At 47.2% G+C, this 19,676-nt stretch overlaps 1 protein-coding gene across 1 annotated transcript; it reads right to left on the bottom strand.

The window, feature by feature from the left end:
* Positions 1-209: 209 nt before the first annotated feature.
* Positions 210-15,894, bottom strand: GIPR (gastric inhibitory polypeptide receptor). Its single transcript, XM_063312621.1, has 14 exons — positions 15,838-15,894; positions 14,539-14,568; positions 11,267-11,336; positions 9,981-10,088; positions 9,054-9,199; positions 7,295-7,398; positions 6,112-6,262; positions 5,820-5,979; positions 5,029-5,089; positions 3,953-4,022; positions 3,197-3,285; positions 2,376-2,514; positions 843-884; positions 210-479 (listed from the first exon to the last, which is right to left on the bottom strand). The coding sequence occupies exons 1-14, from the start codon at positions 15,892-15,894 to the stop codon at positions 210-212; spliced, it is 1,497 nt and encodes a 498-aa protein (XP_063168691.1).
* Positions 15,895-19,676: the final 3,782 nt, after the last annotated feature.

Genomic DNA, 19,676 nt, shown 5'->3' with positions numbered 1-19,676 from the left:
GGTGACTTTGACCGCCCACAGGCAACCAGGCAAATGACAATTTACTAGAGTTCCACTATTCCTCCAGGACTTCGCAGTTGCATCAATTTCCCGTATGTCTTAAAGCCCTTTGCCCTTTTGCATGGCTGGCAGCATTCTTTCACGTCCTGAAGGGAGCTGGTGTCAGCCACGGTTTCTGAGGGTGTGTGGTCGCTCCAGGGACACCCGTGCTAATTCTCCGCTTTCATCTGGATGGGGATGTACCAGTGAGATTGGCAGTTCACATGTGTGTGCTTGAACGGAGCCCCTGCCGCGTTCTCCAAGCCCCCTGGAGAAGCTTTTTGCCCAGCTTGGCTGTAAATCGGAGCGCAGGCGGGCTTCTTGGTCTGGCGTCTTTGGCGGCGCCAAGAACCCCAGAGGCCGAAGCTGCATCCTGGTTTCTCAAGCAGCCCGATGTCCAGCTGGCACGCCTGCCACTTCCTCTGGATCTCGGACTGGACCTGGAGGGAGAAGGGAGACAGACCGTGGCCCATAGGCAGGCTGCTTCAGCAGGTAGGAAAGGATGCCCCTGCCCTGATAGATAGCCAATCGCTTTCATTCGGATTCCTGCAGTGAAGTGGGGTTGGACTTGATGGCCTCGAGAGGGCCTTCCATCTCGAGGATTGGATGAGTCTATGAAGGGCTGGGAACAGCCCTTGAACTTGCAGCATTTCGTGCTGGAGATGGCTCCTCCCTCCCCCCCACCAGGGCTCTCTCTGGGGGACCCCCCCCACTTTAGCCCCCAGTCTGCTAAGAACCATGAACAGGCAGGGCTCAGCCCCATGCCTGTTTTGCACAAGGGGGCCTGCTGGAGGATGGCCTACCTCTTTATTGACAAAGCAGTAAAGGGTGCTCACCAACACGCCCTGAAAACAAACGAAAGATGGTGTTATCTTGCAGGCGTTTTATGCAATTTGAGCCACCTTCAGTGGAAAACCCCCAGCTGACTGGAAATGTTCTTCATTAGCTGGGTTTTATGCAGCTTGAGCATACCAGGGTTGTTGTTATTATTGTTGTTGTTGTTGTTTTTATATGTAATATAATATATTATTTTTTAGATTTAGAGGTTGCCCTTTCTTGGCAGTTTGCGCTTAAAAAATCATTAAGTTTTTCATGGTTTTTACCGAAACCGCGCGGCGGGGTGAGCTCCCGTTGCTCGTCCCAGCTCCTGCACACCAAGCAGTTCGAAAACATGCAAATGTGAGTAGATTAATTGGTACCGCTTCGGCGGGAAGGTAACGGCGTTCCGAGTCGTCATGCTGGCCACATGACCCGGAAGTGTCCTATGGACAACGCCGGCTCCAAGGCTTTGAAACGGAGATGAGCACCGCCCCCTAGAGTCGGACACGACTGGACTTTACGTCAAGGGAAACCTTTACCTTTACCTTACTGTCATGAGTAAGGATGGCCAGCAGGGGGCTCCCATCCAGACTGTCAAGCGCATGCGTAGCACTGAGGAACTGTTCAGCCATTCAAAGAGACACAGATCGGGACCGCCTTAACCTTTGGGGTTTGTATGTCTGGGTTTTCCCACGCTTCTTCAGTTTGTTAGGATTCCTGTTAAGTACTAGCAATAAACATTAGAGACCAGTTCCTTGTCTCAGCGTGTTTCCTGGCTGTTAGGACATGTACGTCACCCAGTGACACTATGTGAGATGGGTAGCTGCATAAATCGAAGAAATAATTTAATTAATTAATTAATTAATTAGGGGGAAAAAAAAGAAAACTGCATGTGTCTGGAGACACCGCAATCCACAGCTTTTGGGGATAGCAAAGACTTCCCGGGGGAATCCAAAACGTTCCTTCTTCTTCTCTTTTGAGATCAAGCAGGAGTGTCTGCAGGGTGTGGTCAAAAAAGTCATAATGGCAGCCACAACAGTGTGATCAAAGCGCCACCTCTTTTTTTATGTGAAGGAGTCAGATGTTTGTCCCCTCAAAAGCTTATGTCTTTTAATAATTCTTTTTAGTAGGAAAAGGACCAGTCTTCTTTTGATTTTAAAAAATGACAACCCTGGGAGCACATGTGCTGCTAGGGAAGATTTAGAGCAGTGTTTCTCAACCTCAGCAACCTTAAGACGTCCACACGTCTTAAAGTTGCTACGGTTGAGAAATACCGTTTTAGAGGGATGCAAAAATTTTAAGATGCACCTTTTGCAGTTTTAGAAAGATGCTCTCTTTTACCAGGCCTGTTGTGCTTTTCCTCGGTCAGGTTTTGCATGCAGGACTTTCTGATCACCACCCCTGCCCGAAATCCCAGGCTGCTGCTAGTCCCTGAAGTTGGTGGCTCGGGCCAAGGGTCTGGTGGTCTACAGCAGCTTCCCAAATGGGCAGCTGTGCCACACCGCTGTTCCCCTTACCTGGAAGGAGTTGAGGAAGAGCTCGAAGAAGAATTTGACGTAGCGCAAAGTGCCCTGAGCCTGCTCCTCCGTAACCAGGGCAAAAGCCACCTCGTGAGTGCCCAGCAGAGGGATGAGGGTTAGAGTAGATTTGGCCAACCTGAACGTGGAAAAAGAAAAACTGCAGCCTACTTCATCCATCACTGAGACGAGGCTTATGTACAGGTAGTCCTGATATTTTGGACAATTGAACGGTCTCATACCTTAGATATAAAGATCAAAAGCAGAAATCCTTTTTCAGTTAAAGGGAAGTGGGTACTTCTGCTCTAATAATAACCATCCTACAGGTGATCCTTGCTTCTTTGTTTAGTGATGGTTTGGACTTACGACAGCGCTGGAAAAACCGACTTACAACCAGTCCTCACACTTACGACCATCGCAGCGTCCCTGCAGTCACGTGATCACGATTTGGACGCTTGGCAACCGGTTCACATTTATGACCATCGCAGCATCCCGTGGTCATGTGATTGCCATTTTCAACTGTCCCAGCCGGCTTAACGGCCACGTGGTTCATTTAATGACCGCCGCAAAAAAGGTTGTAAAATTGGGTTGGATTCACTTAATGACTGCTTTGTTTAGCAACTGAAATTCCGGTCGCAATTGTGGTCACTAAGCGAGGACTACCTGTATTGCACTTAAGCATCATTAGCTCTTTTGGCTAACTGAAAAAGAGGCCATAGACTAGGTTCCCGCACCAAAGCCAAACCAGGGATGGGATCCAATCATCCTCCTTGCATTCCTCCCTACCACGGCTCTGTCTTACCCAGCAGTTAATTCCTTACCTACATTTGTAATCCGTGTAACGCATTTGCTGCGCCTGGAGCTTGGAGACCAGGATCTTAATAACCCGGATGAAAATCACAAAGTTGACCTGGGAAACGGGAAGGAAGGAATGATGCAGATATCCACAAATTCCACAGTCCTGCTGCATTTGGCAGAGCAGTACAGCCGATGCACCCAGATATCCTAAAGGAGAGTATCTGCAGGGCGTGTTTAAAAAGCGTCAAGACGACAGCTGCGTGCTGTGGACACCCGGCATAAAACCTGCGTCTGGGCTATTTCTTTTTCTATGCTATTTCTGACAGCCTGGACAAAATACTTAGCCAAACAGTTAGCAAGATAAGGTATGGAGTGCCACCTGAGACTTCCTATTAAGAGCAATCTCTCTTCTATATTTCAGGGCATGGAAATGTGCATGGAAAAAGGAGGGAAAGATCTTTTTACTTGGAAGAGGTCTCGGATCTGCATCCCACTTTTTCTAAGGGCAAGGCATGCAAGCGGATGAATAACTGGAAACAAGAATTTAAAAAACACATTTGAAAACATAGTAAAAAAAAGAACGTAGAAAACAAAGCAATAAATAGTACGTTCAGGGGGTTATTTTTAGTTTCTGCCCTCCTGTTCAGCCTACATCTGTCACCTGTATCTGCCTAGTTTTCTTGGCAGCACAGGCTGTATTAAAAATTCTAGGGGCCAGGAACTGATTTTTTGTTAAAAAAACAAAACAAAACAAGTGTTTGTGTTCCTTTGTGACTTACAAAGATTGACACCAAGATTGGGCAACGGATGATCCACCAGTAACCCATGTTGTCATTTCTCTCCCAGCACCTAAAAATTAAACACACACACACCAAACCCCGCAGTTTAGAAAAAGGAGGAAGATGAGTGCATCTTACCAGAACAACCTGCCTCTTTTCCAAATGTGGCATTTTAGTAAATCTGGCAGACTTAAATGAAGGAACTTCCAGTCAGCATTAACTTTACTGAGAAATCTGTAATTCAACAACTCAAAAGAGGCACTTTATTCTGTGAAAACCACACATGTATAAGCCAAAAATAAAACTCAGTTCCTTTTACCCTCCTTTATAACAATTGGTTATTCCTGGATGGGCATTCAAGCAGATTAAATAGAGTCATTAATTAACTGGCTGTAACCAGTCACTGACTAATAGCGTAATCCCACGCATTTTTACTCCGTAATAAATCTGCTGGGTTGAGTAAGACTTACTCCCAAATTGATAATAAAAATTTGTCCTGCTCTTTCTTCAGGGAATATAGGGCAAAATACATGATAGTTCACTACCATCTTTGGGCGTGGGGGCGTGGGGAATTAAACTGGCCCAGGGATCACTCAGCTTCATGACTGATTCAGGATTTCTGCAGAATTAGATTTAGCCCAACCTGAGTTTTCACTCATTACATAAAAAGCCTAATGGTCCACCTCACAAGATAGTTTGGAAGTTAAAATTTAGTAAGGAAGACTACGTATATTACTTGGACTCTGAGAAGAAAATCTAGTATATAAACACGTTACTGCCACAACTGCTGATCAAAATAACACACGATAATAATAGCAATGATTAGGGTTGTGCAGTAATCCAGATTCAAAGGGAAAAAGAAGATTTTGAGCAAGGCACGTCTGGTTTAAAGTATGGCCGGAAAGTTCTCCTTAAGCACTGCATGCTCCAAATCACCCTTTTTGTGTTAATTCTGGATTGATGCATAACCCTAATAATTGCTATCATTATTTGTTATATTAGTCTATTACTAGTTCATTGGTAGCCTTAGAAATTTTTGTAAGATGCAGCAGAAAGTTTATTCCAGGCTAACTTACTCATTATTTTCATACAGGTATCTCAGGATCCCCCAAGGGATGACAAAAAGGACGGGTGTCCCTACAGAAAAAAAAAGGAAGAAATTTTGTTCACACATCAGAAATTTCTTCCTCATATTGAAATAAAATCTAGGTAGCTACAGTTCATACCTGTCATACAGGTACAACCATTGACTGGACCTTTTCTGGGATGGCCCAACCTGTTATAACTCTCCTCCCATGAAAAAAACTAAGCCTTGCTCTCTAGAGAACTATAAACACTTTTAAAATTGACGTTTTAGGACAGGGTTTCTCCACCAGGGCTCCGTGGCACCCTGGGTCCTGCGTGAGGTCACTGGGGGTTCCCTGGGAGATCACGATTTATTTAAAAAATTATTTCAAATTCGGGCAACTTCACACGGAAGAGGCAAGTTTCATTCTCTTATTTTCAGTTTAAGAACCCTGTTCATGCCTATAGACAGGCCTACCCATGAAACGAATGTAATAATGTTGTAGCTTCAGGCCTCTATTTGAGCCAGAATGTGCAGGGAATCCCCGAGGCCTGGAAAATATTTCAAGAGTTCCTCCGGGATCAAAAGGCTGAGAAAGGCTGTTTTAGAAGGTTCTTATTGGCTGGGATTATTTAATATCATCACATATTTTCATGGTTCTTTAATTGATAATTGCCCGCCACTTTTGGGAGGGTTGGCAAACTAAACCTCAGAGTGTGAAGTCCAACGAATCATATTGATTAAAAATATCACCTAATTGTCTCTTTCCTTCTGAAATGTGGTACCAATGAACTGACTCACCCCATCCAAGGAGTAGATAAACCGGGAAATAACTTTCTTCCGAGAAGGCCATTGGTCCCAGCAGATTGTGGAGGTAAAGCCCTTCTACTAGTAGCCAAAAGTAGTTGGCACAGACGCAATACTGGGTTAGGATCTGGGCCAGGCGACAGCCAGCTACAGCCTGATCATCCGAGAGATTGAGAGAGAAGAGAAATGAATGCAAACCCAGAACCACCAGACCCCCTTTCTCGTCCCACCTGCATCCTGTTTCTGTCCTGTATGACCCCAGGATGCCCCATGGAAGGAATAGTACCTGTTCCCTTGGAAGACGCAAGAGATCCACCTGGGGCTCCTTGGGGAAATGAAGCCAGAGGAGGGTGTCCCGGACAAGGATGGAGGCTGCCCGCAGCACGTAGGACAGGAACAGATTCATGTGGATGTAATTGCGTATGCATCGAAGTTTCCTGGGTGGAAGAGACAGTGCACATACGGCAATCCTACTGCAAGTCTTTTCTGCCAGGGCACCTGCCCTTCGGAACATCACCCCCCCCCCGCAAGTGAGATTACTCTCAACCCTATTGACCCTCCGGAAATCTTTCAAAATGTGTGCTTTTTTTCCCCCAGCAGGCTCAGGGATCCCAGAGAAATAGGGAGCCCATGAGTTGGTTGTATTACAGGTGAGATTCTGACACGTTCTCCTGCAATCTTGTTTATGTTTAATTGTTTTAATGGCTGTTTTAATCATTGGTTTCGTTGTACGCCACCCAGAGTCACACTCGTGAGATGGGTGGCTGTATAAATAAGTAAATAAATAAAATCAGCCTATCCGGCCACAACCCAAGTTTGAGGCATATACTTGGTGCTGAAAGGACAACCCCGAACTGCATGGTACTGCCTAATGGGGTTCATTCTTTATAATTTCTGCCAGACTCCTGATCTTTCGCTAGCATAGACTAACAGGGCTCTCCTGTATAATGTATACATCAAAGTTACAGGAATGGCCCTGGTGGGATGATCGACTGGCAAAACCCGATGTTGTGATTGATCTCCTGTCCCCCCTCCCAACCTCTCTTCCAAAATAGCTACAGGTAGTCCTCACTTAACAACCATTCGTTTAGCAATTGTTTGAAGTTACGACAGCACTGATAAAAGTGACTTATGACCTGTCCTTGCACTTACGACAGTTACAGCATCCTGCGGTCACATGATCACCATTTGCGACCTTCCCAGCCGACTTCTCACAAGCAAAATCAATGGGGAAGGTGGCAGGAGGTCACAAGTTGCAGTCACATGGTGCCCTGCTTAACAACCATTGTGATTCACTTAATGACCATGGCAAAAAGGCCGTAAAATCGGGTGCAGTCATGTGACGCCTCACTTAATGACTGCATTGCTTAACAACGAATTTTCCGGTCCCTCTTGTGGTTGTAAGTTGAGGACGACCTGTAATATTTTGGAGCCTGGGGCACTGCCCTCCTGATCCGATTTCCCCATACCTGAATGCTGCCAAGATCACCAAAGCCACAAGGAGAGCCATTAGCGAGACAGAGTAGCCCACTGTATACATTAGTCGGAATTGTTCCAGAATCCACAAATGTTCCTGAAGGAGAAGAGATATTCAGGGATGCCTACCTCTAAAAACAGCACCCACATAAGAAGGATGTGAACATATAGATCCCTCTTGGATTATTAGCAAGAGAGGGTTTTAAAACCAGGATTTCCCTGCTGGTCTCAACTAGAATATCCATGCCTGCAGTCTTTGTTAGCATATACCCCATATATATTCCCCACAACATCGGCCCTCCCCACCCGGTCAGGCAGAGAGGGCGTGCTGCGGACCCCCTCAGCAAGAGAACCCCACCTGGCGGGGTCCAGGAGGCGGGCCTTCTCTGCAGTGGCCCCCGCCCTTTGGAACATCTTGGCCCCGGAGGGGAGGCAGGTACCTTCGCTCCCGACCTTCAGGAGGGCCCTGAAGACCTGGCTCTGCCGCCTCGCCTGGGGCAGAGAGGGGAATAGATCTACATGGGGATGGCTGCTTTAGACCTCTCCTCGCACATATGGACTGGTTTACTTTCTTCTGCCACTTGGACTTCCATTTTTTACCTTTGCTATGTGAGCTGCACTGGGTACCACTTTGCTTCCGGGTCCAATTCAAGGTGTTGGTGATCACCTTTAAAGCCCTACATGGCATGGGGCCAGGCCACCTGAGGGACCGTCTCACCCCCATTACATCGACCCACCCCACCCGGTCAGGCAGAGAGGGCGTGCTGCGGACCCCCTCGGCAAGAGAACCCCACCTGGCGGGGTCCAGGAGGCGGGCCTTCTCTGCAGTGGCCCCCGCCCTTTGGAACATCTTGGCCTCGGAGGTGAGGCTAGGCCCATTGCTCCCTGCCTTCCGGGGGAGTCTGAAGACCTGGCTCTGCCACCTGGCGTGAGGCGGGCAGGTGGGCAGGCATCCATGGGTTGGCTCACGCCTTAGAGCCCCTCCCACCTGATCAGAATTTTTAACCTCTTGGATTTTATACCTCTGTATATTGTATTTTATATTTGTAAATTGTTTCTATAGGATCTTAATTGTTTATTATTATAGTCTTAATTTTATTGTGAACCGCCCAGAGTCCCTCTTTTGGGGGAGATGGGCGGTAGCAGAATTTGAATAATTAATAAAGAAATAAACAGCTTCACTGAGTTTAATGGGGTCTGTGTGAGGCAGGGCTATAGATCTTGCCAGCGTTCAGTGGTCAAATACAGTAATGTGTTTCCATCTCAGAAATCATCAGATATTTTATTACATGAGGAAGAAATGGAAATAACCCTGTCCAGTGACTTAAGTTCTTTCCATCCACAAATCGCCTCATCAAGTTAAATGCATTTAAATGAAAAGCTGCGTCGTTAGCAAAACCCCTAGATAGGCACCTTTTTAAAATAGTGAAGGAAATGCAAAGTCACTTGCCATTTAATGACAGCAAAAGCTCACAAACTGTTAGGATGAAAAAACATCTCTCCCTCTCTCCCTTTTTTAATGCTTTTCTGTGGTAACATAACAGCCCCCCCTCCATCGCCTCAAACTGTCTTCTGTTTGCCAGCCTGTTAATCAAAGGGGGCTCTTCTCAAGCTTAATTTCATTTATGATTTTAGGAAATGTCTATCTCTCTTTGATTAAGTTAGTCTTGAAAGGGATTATAATTACTTACGACCTGAATGACCTGTCTCTAAACATACCAGACCCACAGTCCTTCGTCTAATGGATGTTACCTGGAAAGGGAGATCGTTGTTGAGGCCCATGCACTGGGAATGATCGCGCCATGGCAGCCCTGATGCGTCTATCACCCACTGCCCATCTGCACCGCATTTCTGGAACACGAAGCCAGCAGGAAGAGAAAGAGCAGAATCAGATGATGCTGGTAACAGCCAGCCTCTTTTTCTTTCTTTATTTTTACTCACATCAAGCATCATCTGCTGCATACCTGCCTGCCTTAGGGGACCCTTCCCCAGCTTGAGGTGATCCAGACAGCCTGGAGTACAGCTCCCATCATCCACAGCCAGTACAGCCAACAGGGTTCATATCCAGGTATTCTGGAATGCTCCAGTTGGGAAAATCGACCTTACTCCACCTGGGAGTGTCTGGAGGATGTGGTCCAAAAAGTCAAGATGGGGACCGTGATCAAAACTCTGCCCGTTTTTATGCACTTCTCACCTCCGTCCGTAAAAACCAGGCGGAGATTTGATTGCACTGTTGTGGCCAAAATCTTGACTTTATTGACTGTTCCCTGTGAACAGCCCTGCATCCCTCCCTCTGCCTTTCTGGACTCAGGAGGGTTACACTCTAAACCACCTGTGAAGTCATTAATCTTGGGGAGGACTGAGTGGGAAACTGTAACTAAAGCAGGGAGTTCTTTTTAGCACTAAAATACTTGCCAGAAGGTACAGCAGAAAGGAAACAGGACAGGAATGAAAAGTTAGTTTTAAGGAAGGGGAAAGGAGAATGTCATTTGGGGTGGACAGAGGGGTTAACAGACTTTAGCGTGGGAGGGGGTAAAGAAACAAGTAGAGAAAGAGGGAAGGAAGGTATTTTGGAGTTATTGTAATAGAAGATGAAAGGAAAAAGGCATCACCTGATACTCATACCCATTTCTCTAATGTGTCCATCAAGATTTTCTGCCTGCCTCAAATTGCATTTACCTTGCTGGTGCCAAGGGAGGTACCAGGGACAAGGAACTTGGGCAGATGTGTTCGGGAGGGCATCGTCCCAACAGGCGTACATGTCAAACGTACGGTTGCACACCAGGCCTGCAACACAACAGAGGAGAGGAAGAGGGGGAATGAATGAACATGGCGAGGAATCAATGACACTGACCACATCAAGGATGGAGAACGTCCAGATGTGACCTGCCTAATCACCCTATGCCTCCAGAACCCCTGCTCCGTATGCCTTAAGGGGCACATCAGGATGTACCCCGTGGTGTCACATGGTGGGGAGAATTTTTTTCTTTCTTTCAACATTTTACAGGCTGCTCACCAAAGGCTAAAGCTTTTCGGGGATTTAAAAATCACAGCATAAAACGCTTTTACAAAATGGGTAGACATATACAGCAATCAAAAACAGAGCCAGCAACAATGAAGTCAGATTTAAAAGCTCCGTTGCGGCATAAACTTTATTAGCTTATTGATATATGAAAAGCCCTGGATGAACAAATATATCTAGCCTCCAGGCTGAAAGGTGTAAAATAATTTGTATGTGAAAACAAAAGATGTGCCACGCAGTCTTCCTGGATAGCATTTGTGCCAAGAAAAACGGTTTCTTATGCATGGATATCTGTTCCTTTTGCATAATAGATTCTGTTCCACTTGTTATGGAGAAGAGCGGAAACATTACCACAAGAGACTTATTCCATCCACACACCCAAAAAGCATATTGCACCATCTTTTGGGCTGCTGAGATACTGCAAGATTTGCTCCACGCTTCTTCGGGACCTCAGGCAGCCCCGTTAAGGGCTTGATGCTTGTCCTGGTTAATATTAAGGCCAACGTCTCAAAGTTGCCTTTTTGAAAACCAGTTCAAAGTTCTGCACTTTGGCTGCACTGATGCAGCATACACCCAGTTTTGGTTGGGTGTGAACCCTGACACCGATTAGCATATTGCAAATATACCCACAGGCTGAAGGGCTCCCCGGCGTGTCATTTACAAAACAGATAGCATCTCTTGACTCATCCGTGCCTTCCTGAACAACGCAACAAGCTGCAGAAAGCAGAGTTCACTTTTGCTGTTCTGGCGAGCTGGCCAGTCTTTCCAATGTGCACAAAAATGTTCACCTGCAAGATGCAGCTGCTGGTTTTTAGTAACATCATTTGAACGGGGAGCTTTAAATCACTGCTGGAGAAGGCTGAGGAGAGGGAAGCTGCACAGGGAGAAGCCTGAGGTGCAGATTGACTCACAAGTCTGGGGAAAAGTCTACACGCTTTTGCACCTGTTGGATGGGGGTCTTCCACCATCTTGCGAATGCAGGCCTCTTGGTATCTCTGCCACGCCTCCAACATGTGTCATGTTCACATTCTAATGTCTGGTTAACATTGTAACGTTTCACATGTCATTCTCTGTTCCGTATCCCTTCACCCGGGGTTTTCCATTCTGTTGCCCTCCCTTGTTTTGAGGGCTTGGAATGCATGTTTGGGTTTGCGCTCCTGTTCAAGGTTACTTTCCCAGGCGCGTCTAACGGCATTCAGCACCTGGGAGGGGGAGCGTCCTGACGGGCGACGGGGCGGGACCTGCCCACAAGCAAGGCTTTTAAGTTTGTATTTGGCGCGCTTTTGCTCATTCTCAGCTTTCTCTGTATTTGCATACTATTCCTTTAATAAATCAGTTATCTTTAAGCCCGAGCTTGTGAGACTGAGTATTTGGGTTTAGGCAATCATTACATAAAGCTGAGAATCATTTTTTCCATTTTCCGCTGGCCCCATCCAATCCTTGGATAAGAGGGAACGCTAGCGATGACAGAACCTCACCTTCGCGTAAGTGAGGGAGGCGAAGAGGAGCGGGAGGTGGCCAAAAGCCGGCCAGCGCTAACCTCGAGAGCGCAAAGAGCAGCACGTCGGGAGTTGCGAGATACCCAATTGGACGAGCTGTTGACATCCATACAGGAGAGTCTCAGGAGTGAACAGAGATCTGTTATGGAAAGAACCACGGGGAGGGGGTCTCCCCAATTGGCCTGGGAGCACGAAGTCCCTCTGTCACCGAAGGTGGTGATAACCAACCAACCCCCGGAGGAGCCGGTCACTCCGGCCCGTATGAGGGCATTGGAAGATAAAATGGATTTAATAGTGACGATCCTCAAGGATCTACCCAGAGAGGATCAGCCCAGAGAGGCAGAGCCCACCCCGGAGGATTGGGAGGAAGAGCCGTCACAGTACCCCAGGCACAGCACCCTGTCGACCCGGGGGAGAAGTAAGACTCGATCAGCCCATCAAAGGGGAGAGCGAGAGGCAAGACCTCCTAGGGATCGACCACCTGTGGGGGCTCGGCGTACGCTGTCATTCGCGGCACCGCCACAGCCAGCTGAGCCGGCAAGAACCTTCCCACCATTTGGAGTGAAGTTTGATGGGGATCCCGCAACGCTCTCCTTCTTTATTACGAATGCCAAGCATTATATAGAAGATTGGGGTCGGAACTTTCGGTCTGAACACGGCAAGGTCAATTTCATTGCCAACAAGCTGAGAGGAAGGGCAGCGGATTGGTATGTGCAACTATGCCAAGCTGAGGCAACTGAGTTAGAGGACTTCGATGAATTTTTGTGGGCACTTAAAGAGCATTTCGAAGACCCCCTAGCTCAAGAAACGGCCAAAAATGACCTGCGGAAACTTTACCAAGGGTCCCTCTCAGTTGCCAAATATGCGTTGGAGTTTAAAGCTTTGGCAGGAAAAGTGGAAGACTGGTCTGAGCCAACAATCATCGAATTGTTCAAGCAGGGGCTTGAACCCGAAATCCTTCGATGGGCTCTGGGCAGAGATGATCCCAAAACGCTATATGGGTGGATTCAGTTGGCGGGAAGCGCAGAAAATGCCCTACGAACCTATGCCCATACCAAAGAGCTTAGACAAACCCGTCTCGCTAGAGGAGCGCGCACATCTGGACTTGCCAGCCGCCCCAAACCGAAAACCTGGGAAGAAGAGAGGGAGCAACGGTTCTCCAAGGGTCAGTGCCTCCGATGTGGGAAAGAAGGGCATCGAGCCACGTCGTGCCCGAGACGCCGTCCAGAGGAACGACAGACGAAACCCGCGATAAAGACGCCTGCTCCTGCTCCACCGCGAAAACCGAAGGCAGCCCTCGCGGAACTGGACCCCCCAGACCTACCCTTCGGAGAAGAGGAGGAAGAGTTGCAATTCGAGCAGCCGGCGGGAAAAGCCTACCACCTGCCCTGAAGGGCGCCCTAGGGCAGGTGGAAGAAACCGGGCGTAACCATGATTCGGTGAGTGGAAACTTTCCCACACTGACTGTTAAAGTTAAACTGGGCTCACAAACCAAAACGGTGGAAGTGTGGGCCATGCTAGACTCGGGTTGCTCCCGTTCCCTAATGCACCCTGATGTCGTAGCGGCTCTAGAACTGCCCACGTTCCCTTTGCCAAGACCCATGATTTCCACCCAGTCGGATGGAACTATGGCGGGAGGGAAAGCAGTCAATCTTTCCACGGAACTGGTCGCCTTGCAGATGGGCTCCCATCAGGAAAAGCTGCCATTTGTGGTAGCTCCAGTGGGGGGTCCTCTGGTAATCTTGGGGATGCCTTGGTTTGTGCAACAAAACCCTTTCATCAACTGGCTGCATAGAACTGTGACGTTTGCAGATGGATTTTACAAAGTACCCGAAAAGGACCTATTGGAGGACATGGAGGGTGGAGGGGTAGCGTATACCACTGTGCAAACGCTTCAACCTCTTGAGGGGCTACCCAATCAGTACCAAGATTTTGCTGAAGTATTTGGGGAAAAGGAAGCAGATCGCTTGCCACCCCACCGAAAAACGGACTGTACCATTGAGTTTTTACCAAATGTAAAATTGCCTCACCCAAAAATATACCAAAAATATACCATTGTAGCTTACTCAAACCCTGCCTGTCATCGGACCGTTGGCATCCGCAACCCACTCCTCCACCTCCCCTCATGATTGACAACCAGCAACACTTCGAGGTGGCATCTATTCTCGATTCCAGACGCCAGCGCTCTACTCTACAATACCTCGTCCGCTGGAAACATTTCCCTCATCCTGAATGGGTTGCTGCTCCAGACGTGCATTCTCCTCGTCTCGTAGCCCGATTTCACTCTGCCTATCCTGACAAACCGGCTCCCTAATTTCTTTTGGGGGGGCAATATGTCATGTTCACATTCTAATGTCTGGTTAACATTGTAACGTTTCACATGTCATTCTCTGTTCCGTATCCCTTCACCCGGGGTTTTCCATTCTGTTGCCCTCCCTTGTTTTGAGGGCTTGGAATGCATGTTTGGGTTTGCGCTCCTGTTCAAGGTTACTTTCCCAGGCGCGTCTAACGGCATTCAGCACCTGGGAGGGGGAGCGTCCTGACGGGCGACGGGGCGGGACCTGCCCACAAGCAAGGCTTTTAAGTTTGTATTTGGCGCGCTTTTGCTCATTCTCAGCTTTCTCTGTATTTGCATACTATTCCTTTAATAAATCAGTTATCTTTAAGCCCGAGCTTGTGAGACTGAGTATTTGGGTTTAGGCAATCATTACAACATGTCTTGAGCTGAATACCCAGTGGTGTGAGTCTGCAGTGTAGGAGGGAGGGGAGAGATAAGTGCAATTTGGAGGTTAGAATAAGGAGGAGAGATAAGTTGAAAATTTGGGGGTTAGAAACTAAGCTGCAAACTTGGAAACAGCTCTTTAAGAGCATGTTTAGAGCAGGAATAGGCAGGTTTTTCATGGATGTGGGGATAGAAATAAATTTTATTTATTTCTATCAGGATTGAGGTCCAAAGCAGTGTTTTTCGACCTTTTTGCACTCCTCGGCCCCCTTCCAACCTTGTTTTTCTCTCGGGGGCCCCCATCCAGGTCCCATTATTGGATATGGACACGGGGCAGTAACTGGTGCGTTTTCTGGTGTCAACAAGAGTGTATTTGCAGTATAATCCACGTTGCTTTTCTGTGGCCCCCTCAGCACATGCTATGGCCCCTCTGTTTCATCTGTGGCCCCCTTGAAATATCCTAGGGCCCTCAGGGGGCTATATGGCCCCTGGTTAAGAACCACTCAAGATGGCTGCACTCAAAGATGGCGCACAGCTTGTCCCAACTTCTCATTATGTAACTGCTCCAATTTTGCAAGTTTTGGGTTCGGTTAGGAAACACCTCGACTAGATGGGGATTAACAGTGAACAAGGACCCGCAAGCAGCCACATTCCTACTTGAGATATATAAGGTATGCTGCAATTAAAGATCAGAAGGCTAAACAGGGGTCTTCCAGGCTGCAAAGTAAGTCGGCGAAATCTGGACATTGAGAAAGAGCGAGAGAAAGAAGATGGGTGCCTTCCGATTATGGATTGGGTCTAGAGACTCTTATCAAGAGTATTGTGGGCTGCACAAAGACTCAGGCTGATGGCTTTCTTGAGGAGATGAGCCCCAGCAGAAACTCACGTACTTTGGGCTTGTGACACAAGCGGATCATGGAGTTGGAAAAACAATTACGTATTTGTAAGTTTGCGAGAAGGAGAAGAAAGGGGAGATGAATGAAACAAAAGATGGGTGGAGGGGATCAAAGACATCATAGAATCAACCCCAGAATCATAGGGCTGGAAGGGACCCTAGAGGTCTTCTAGCCCAACCCCCAATACCAACAACATCATTGGAATGTTTTTGACAAGTCAATGCTGGGGACAAGTGAGGCAGTCAAGTGGTCATCCGTGCAGTCGCCAGGACTCCATTCTGCTTGATGGCAGCTGGGTAACTATGCTACCGAGGTGTCTGAGAGAATTGGGCCCCACTGTGAAACCAAGTTGAAAAGCACTGAAGAAAACAGAGGCACAGATTCTCAAACACCTCACCTCTGTTTTCTGGTGGAGCAGAATAAACAGCAGGGTCAGCTCCAGGGATTTCTGCATGCCGCAGTTGCTCTGGATCAGGAAGTGCCCCCTTCAGGGCACCCAGGCTGGCACTCTCTTGAGCTGAGAGTCCTTGTCCACCCCCATCAACTCTGAGAGCTGAGCCAGGCAGCAGCCGTCTGAGAGGGAACAGGAAGGGGTCGTCCGGAAGTAACACGTCTAGTGTATTACACCTTAAAGGGCAAATTGGAGGAAGGGGATAGGCTCGTAAGAGCTTTCCATGCCACAATAATGCTGCTGTTGACTCAATCTGAGGCATCTGTGGCTGCATTCCCGCAATGTGTTTAATCTGGTTACTGAATTAACCCATGTTCTGGGTTCCCACAATATACTGCGCCATAAAAAAACTAAATGGGCTGGTTCTGCACTTCGTGCAAAGCCCACAGACACATACCCACATGCACAACTTAACCAAAGTTAACATGATCCAAGGCTTAGGTGTTGCATGGAAGTAGCTGCTAAGTCCTTATCTGGTGTGTGACAAGATCACAGCAACCATCTGGACCTGGCATCTTCAGACTGGTATCTCTCGTTCCACGTTTATCGATTTCAAGGAATTTTGTGCCTGTTCCCAAGATCCAGATGCACATAAAAAATGGGCAGGGCTTCAATTGTAACATCGAGGCTGCCATCTTGACTCTTTTGACGATACCCTGCAGACGCCCCCGTCCCAATTCCTTGCTTGTTCTTGTTTGCAACAAATCTGTTTCTCTGCCATCTCTTCCTGCCCAGGCAGGAGAGATTTCCCACATACCAGAACAACTATAAAAGTGGGCTCTGAGTTGGGGGTTGTTTTGTACAGGTAGTCCTCACTTAACAACCATTAATTTAGTGACAGTTCAGACTTACAACAGTGTTGGGAAAAATGACTTACGACCGGTTCTCACATAGAGTCCCTGTGGTCATATGATCACGATTTGGGCGCTTGGCAACCAGCTCGCACTTATGACTGTCGCAGCATCCTGTGGTCATGTGATTGCTATTTTCGACCTTCCCAGCAGGCTTCTGACAAGCAAAATCAATGGGGAACTGCGTGATTTTCTTAATAACCACATGGTTCGCTTTACGCCCACAGTGATTTGCTTAATGAGCACCGCAAAAAAGGTCATAAAATCAGGTCAGATTTGCTTAATGACTGCTTCGCTTAGCAACCAGAATTCCGGTCCTAATTGTGGTTGTTAAGTGAGGACCACCAGTAACTCCTTTCTGGCTGCAGCACATTCTGATCCCAGGTTTCCCAGCCCTGTCGCTTGGCTCCAACTGCCCCTGGCCCTTCATCCTGAATCCCTAGTCCATCACCCCTAATGAGGATCACCGCCCCTCCCACTCCCATCAACCTTATTACAATCATTGCCACTTATGCACTGTGAGAAACTCACAAAAGAACTGAAAAATACCCAGCCATTTTAAAAACATCATGCCATTTTTCTAAATGTAAGCTCTTTTTTTAAAGCTCTTTTTTTAAAACTCTTTTTTTAACGCACCCAGAGATTTAATCCAAGACTGTACAGAGAAGAGGGTGAGAACAAGGGATGTATCTTTCAGCTTTTGGGCTGCTCTGTTCCAATGGGTACAACAAAATCTCCTCCCCGCCCCCCAGAGAGGAAATTCACGGTCAGGAGAAGCCAGCCCTTCAAAGCGGGAGGCCTTTCTCTAGTCTGTCTGTACCCTATTTCCGCCAGGTAATGTTTACTTGGCTAAAAGCTGACACGAAGAAGTAAAAAAAAACCCTGCAAAATGATTGTCAACTGCTTCGCCCTGCACTTAACTGGCCAGGAGCATCATGCAGGCAGCCAACTCCATCTGGCCCAATCCTGCTGGGGACTCTGGGAATTGTAATCCACTCCCAGCTGAACAATGCCCAGTTAGAAAGCCCTGATCTGCACCACAAATGAGCTTAGCATGATTAAAGGGTGACTGGGAGACTTATATGTGGCAGGGCAGGCTCAACAAGGTACACACATACACAAACACAGCCATTTGCTCTCAGCTTATTCACTCTATCACAGGGTTTCTCAACCTTAGCAACTTTAAGATGTGTGGACTTCAACTCCCAGAATTCCCCAGCCAGCATCCAGGGGGCTTCTAACAAGCAAAGTCAACTGGGGAAGCCAGATTCACTTAACGACCATGGCAAAAATAAGGTGGTAAAATCAGGCACAACTCACTTAATGACCGCATTGCTTAGCAGTGGAAATTCCGGTCCCAACTGTGGTTGTAAGTCGAGGACTACCTGTAGTGCATCATTAAAACTGTGGGGTCATTGCCACAAGACAGGGCAATAAGTATTGCTTAAAAGCTGTAAAAAGGGGAGGATAAACTCATGGGTCTGTGACAAACTAATAACCTTGACAGTTTACTGTTATCTCTGGGTTGGGGGCAGCCTCCAAAGACTGGTTGCACCAGGGGAACAATGGAGGGAGAAGGGAATCTCTCCGTCTCTCCATCTCCTGCTTGTGAGCATCCAGGAGCCTCTGGCCAGCCAAAAGCAGGACCACGATGGGGGCTATTTCAGTGCTCCGATGTAGCTGGCTTTTCTTTTCCAGATCTGTCTTCGGTTACTCCTACCACTGCCCAGGTTGTGATGCAGGTGCATTCTGTCTGCTCCTGGTATCTAAATTAAATAAAAACCTTTTCATTTGATTAAGGAAAGGGAGAAAGCTAGGCAGGACCCAGGATCCATCAAATGGATGCGCACAATAATTCACCCCAACTATCAGAAACAGCTCTTTGTCCTCTTTTGAAAAATAACAAGTTAATCTGCAGACCAAGCCAACTACGCAGTTTTATTCAAGAGCGGACTATGAGACCCTCACTGAGTAACTTCAGCAGATTGCTGTCTGGGTTTATGCCATCTGCTAAACCCAGAATCTAGGTTAGCTACCTACAATTGCCATATTCATGTAGCACAGAGAAGCTAAATGACCATGGCTTAGTTCACCCACGTGCCAAGGGAAGGGCAAGGTTTCCACAACCTTGCTGAAAAATTATCCAGCCCTAGCTGCTGAACGTGGCCATACTGTGTTCTCAAGTAAAGTTTGCCCTTTTTAAACCGATTTCTATTTTATTTATTTATGGCCCAAGGCCAAGTCACAGAATTTAGAACAAAAACCAGCACATCATTAATACAAGTATAAGTATCTATCTATCTATGCAAAATCCTATAAAGTTAACATTACACAGAAGAGAGCAAACAGGTCCTACAAGCTATAAATAAAAAGTTCGCTACTGCCTTCAAAACACCCAGGTATTGGTCATTTAGTAAGAATACCTCTGATCCCTGCTGATCACTCTCTTCCCCCAGACCATTTCCCACTATTTTAAAAGTTGTTTTTAAATATGTCTGTCCTGGCTTTTGGCTCCCCCAACTTACCCTTTTTTGCAAGACAGGAAAGTCCCATTGAATTCAGTAGAATAGAAATTCCAATTTCTGGAATTAAAGATCAGATCAAAATATTCCACTGACTCTGGATATTTTGTTATTTGCAAGAGATGATGGTTAGGTTCATATAACACACCATGCCGTGGCTTGTTTAGCAACCCACCTGGGTCATTTGTCCAACCCTTCAATCCATAAATCACATTTTACAAAACCAAACGTCCCCTGGCGCTTTGCACAATGTCCCAAGGGGATCTATAACTTGTTACCCATCAACCACGCGATCAATATGGTGCCGTCTGAAACTTACCACCAGGTAAACTGAAAACTGGCTGATGTAACTGTTAGGTGGCCCCCTCAAAATGGCTTCCAGAATTTTTTCCAAGTTTTTTCCCCCCTATTT

Source organism: Candoia aspera, chromosome 10, assembly GCF_035149785.1.
Source record: "Candoia aspera isolate rCanAsp1 chromosome 10, rCanAsp1.hap2, whole genome shotgun sequence".
NCBI lineage: Eukaryota > Metazoa > Chordata > Lepidosauria > Squamata > Boidae > Candoia > Candoia aspera.
The sequence above is the reverse complement of the archived record's forward strand: the minus strand, read 5'-3'. Positions and strand labels throughout refer to the sequence as shown.

Bases quoted from the DNA above. Each gene is read 5' to 3' on its own strand.
- GIPR (XM_063312621.1), bottom strand. From the start codon at position 15,894: ATGCAGAAATCCCTGGAGCTGACCCTGCTGTTTATTCTGCTCCACCAG. The intron at 10,089-11,266 runs GTGCAAAAGCGT...GTTGTGTTGCAG, and splicing joins GGAAGACCCCCATCCAACAG to GCCTGGTGTGCAACCGTACG. The intron at 4,023-5,028 runs GTAAGTTAGCCT...TTTAATTTTTAG, and splicing joins TACCTGTATGAAAATAATGA to GTGCTGGGAGAGAAATGACA.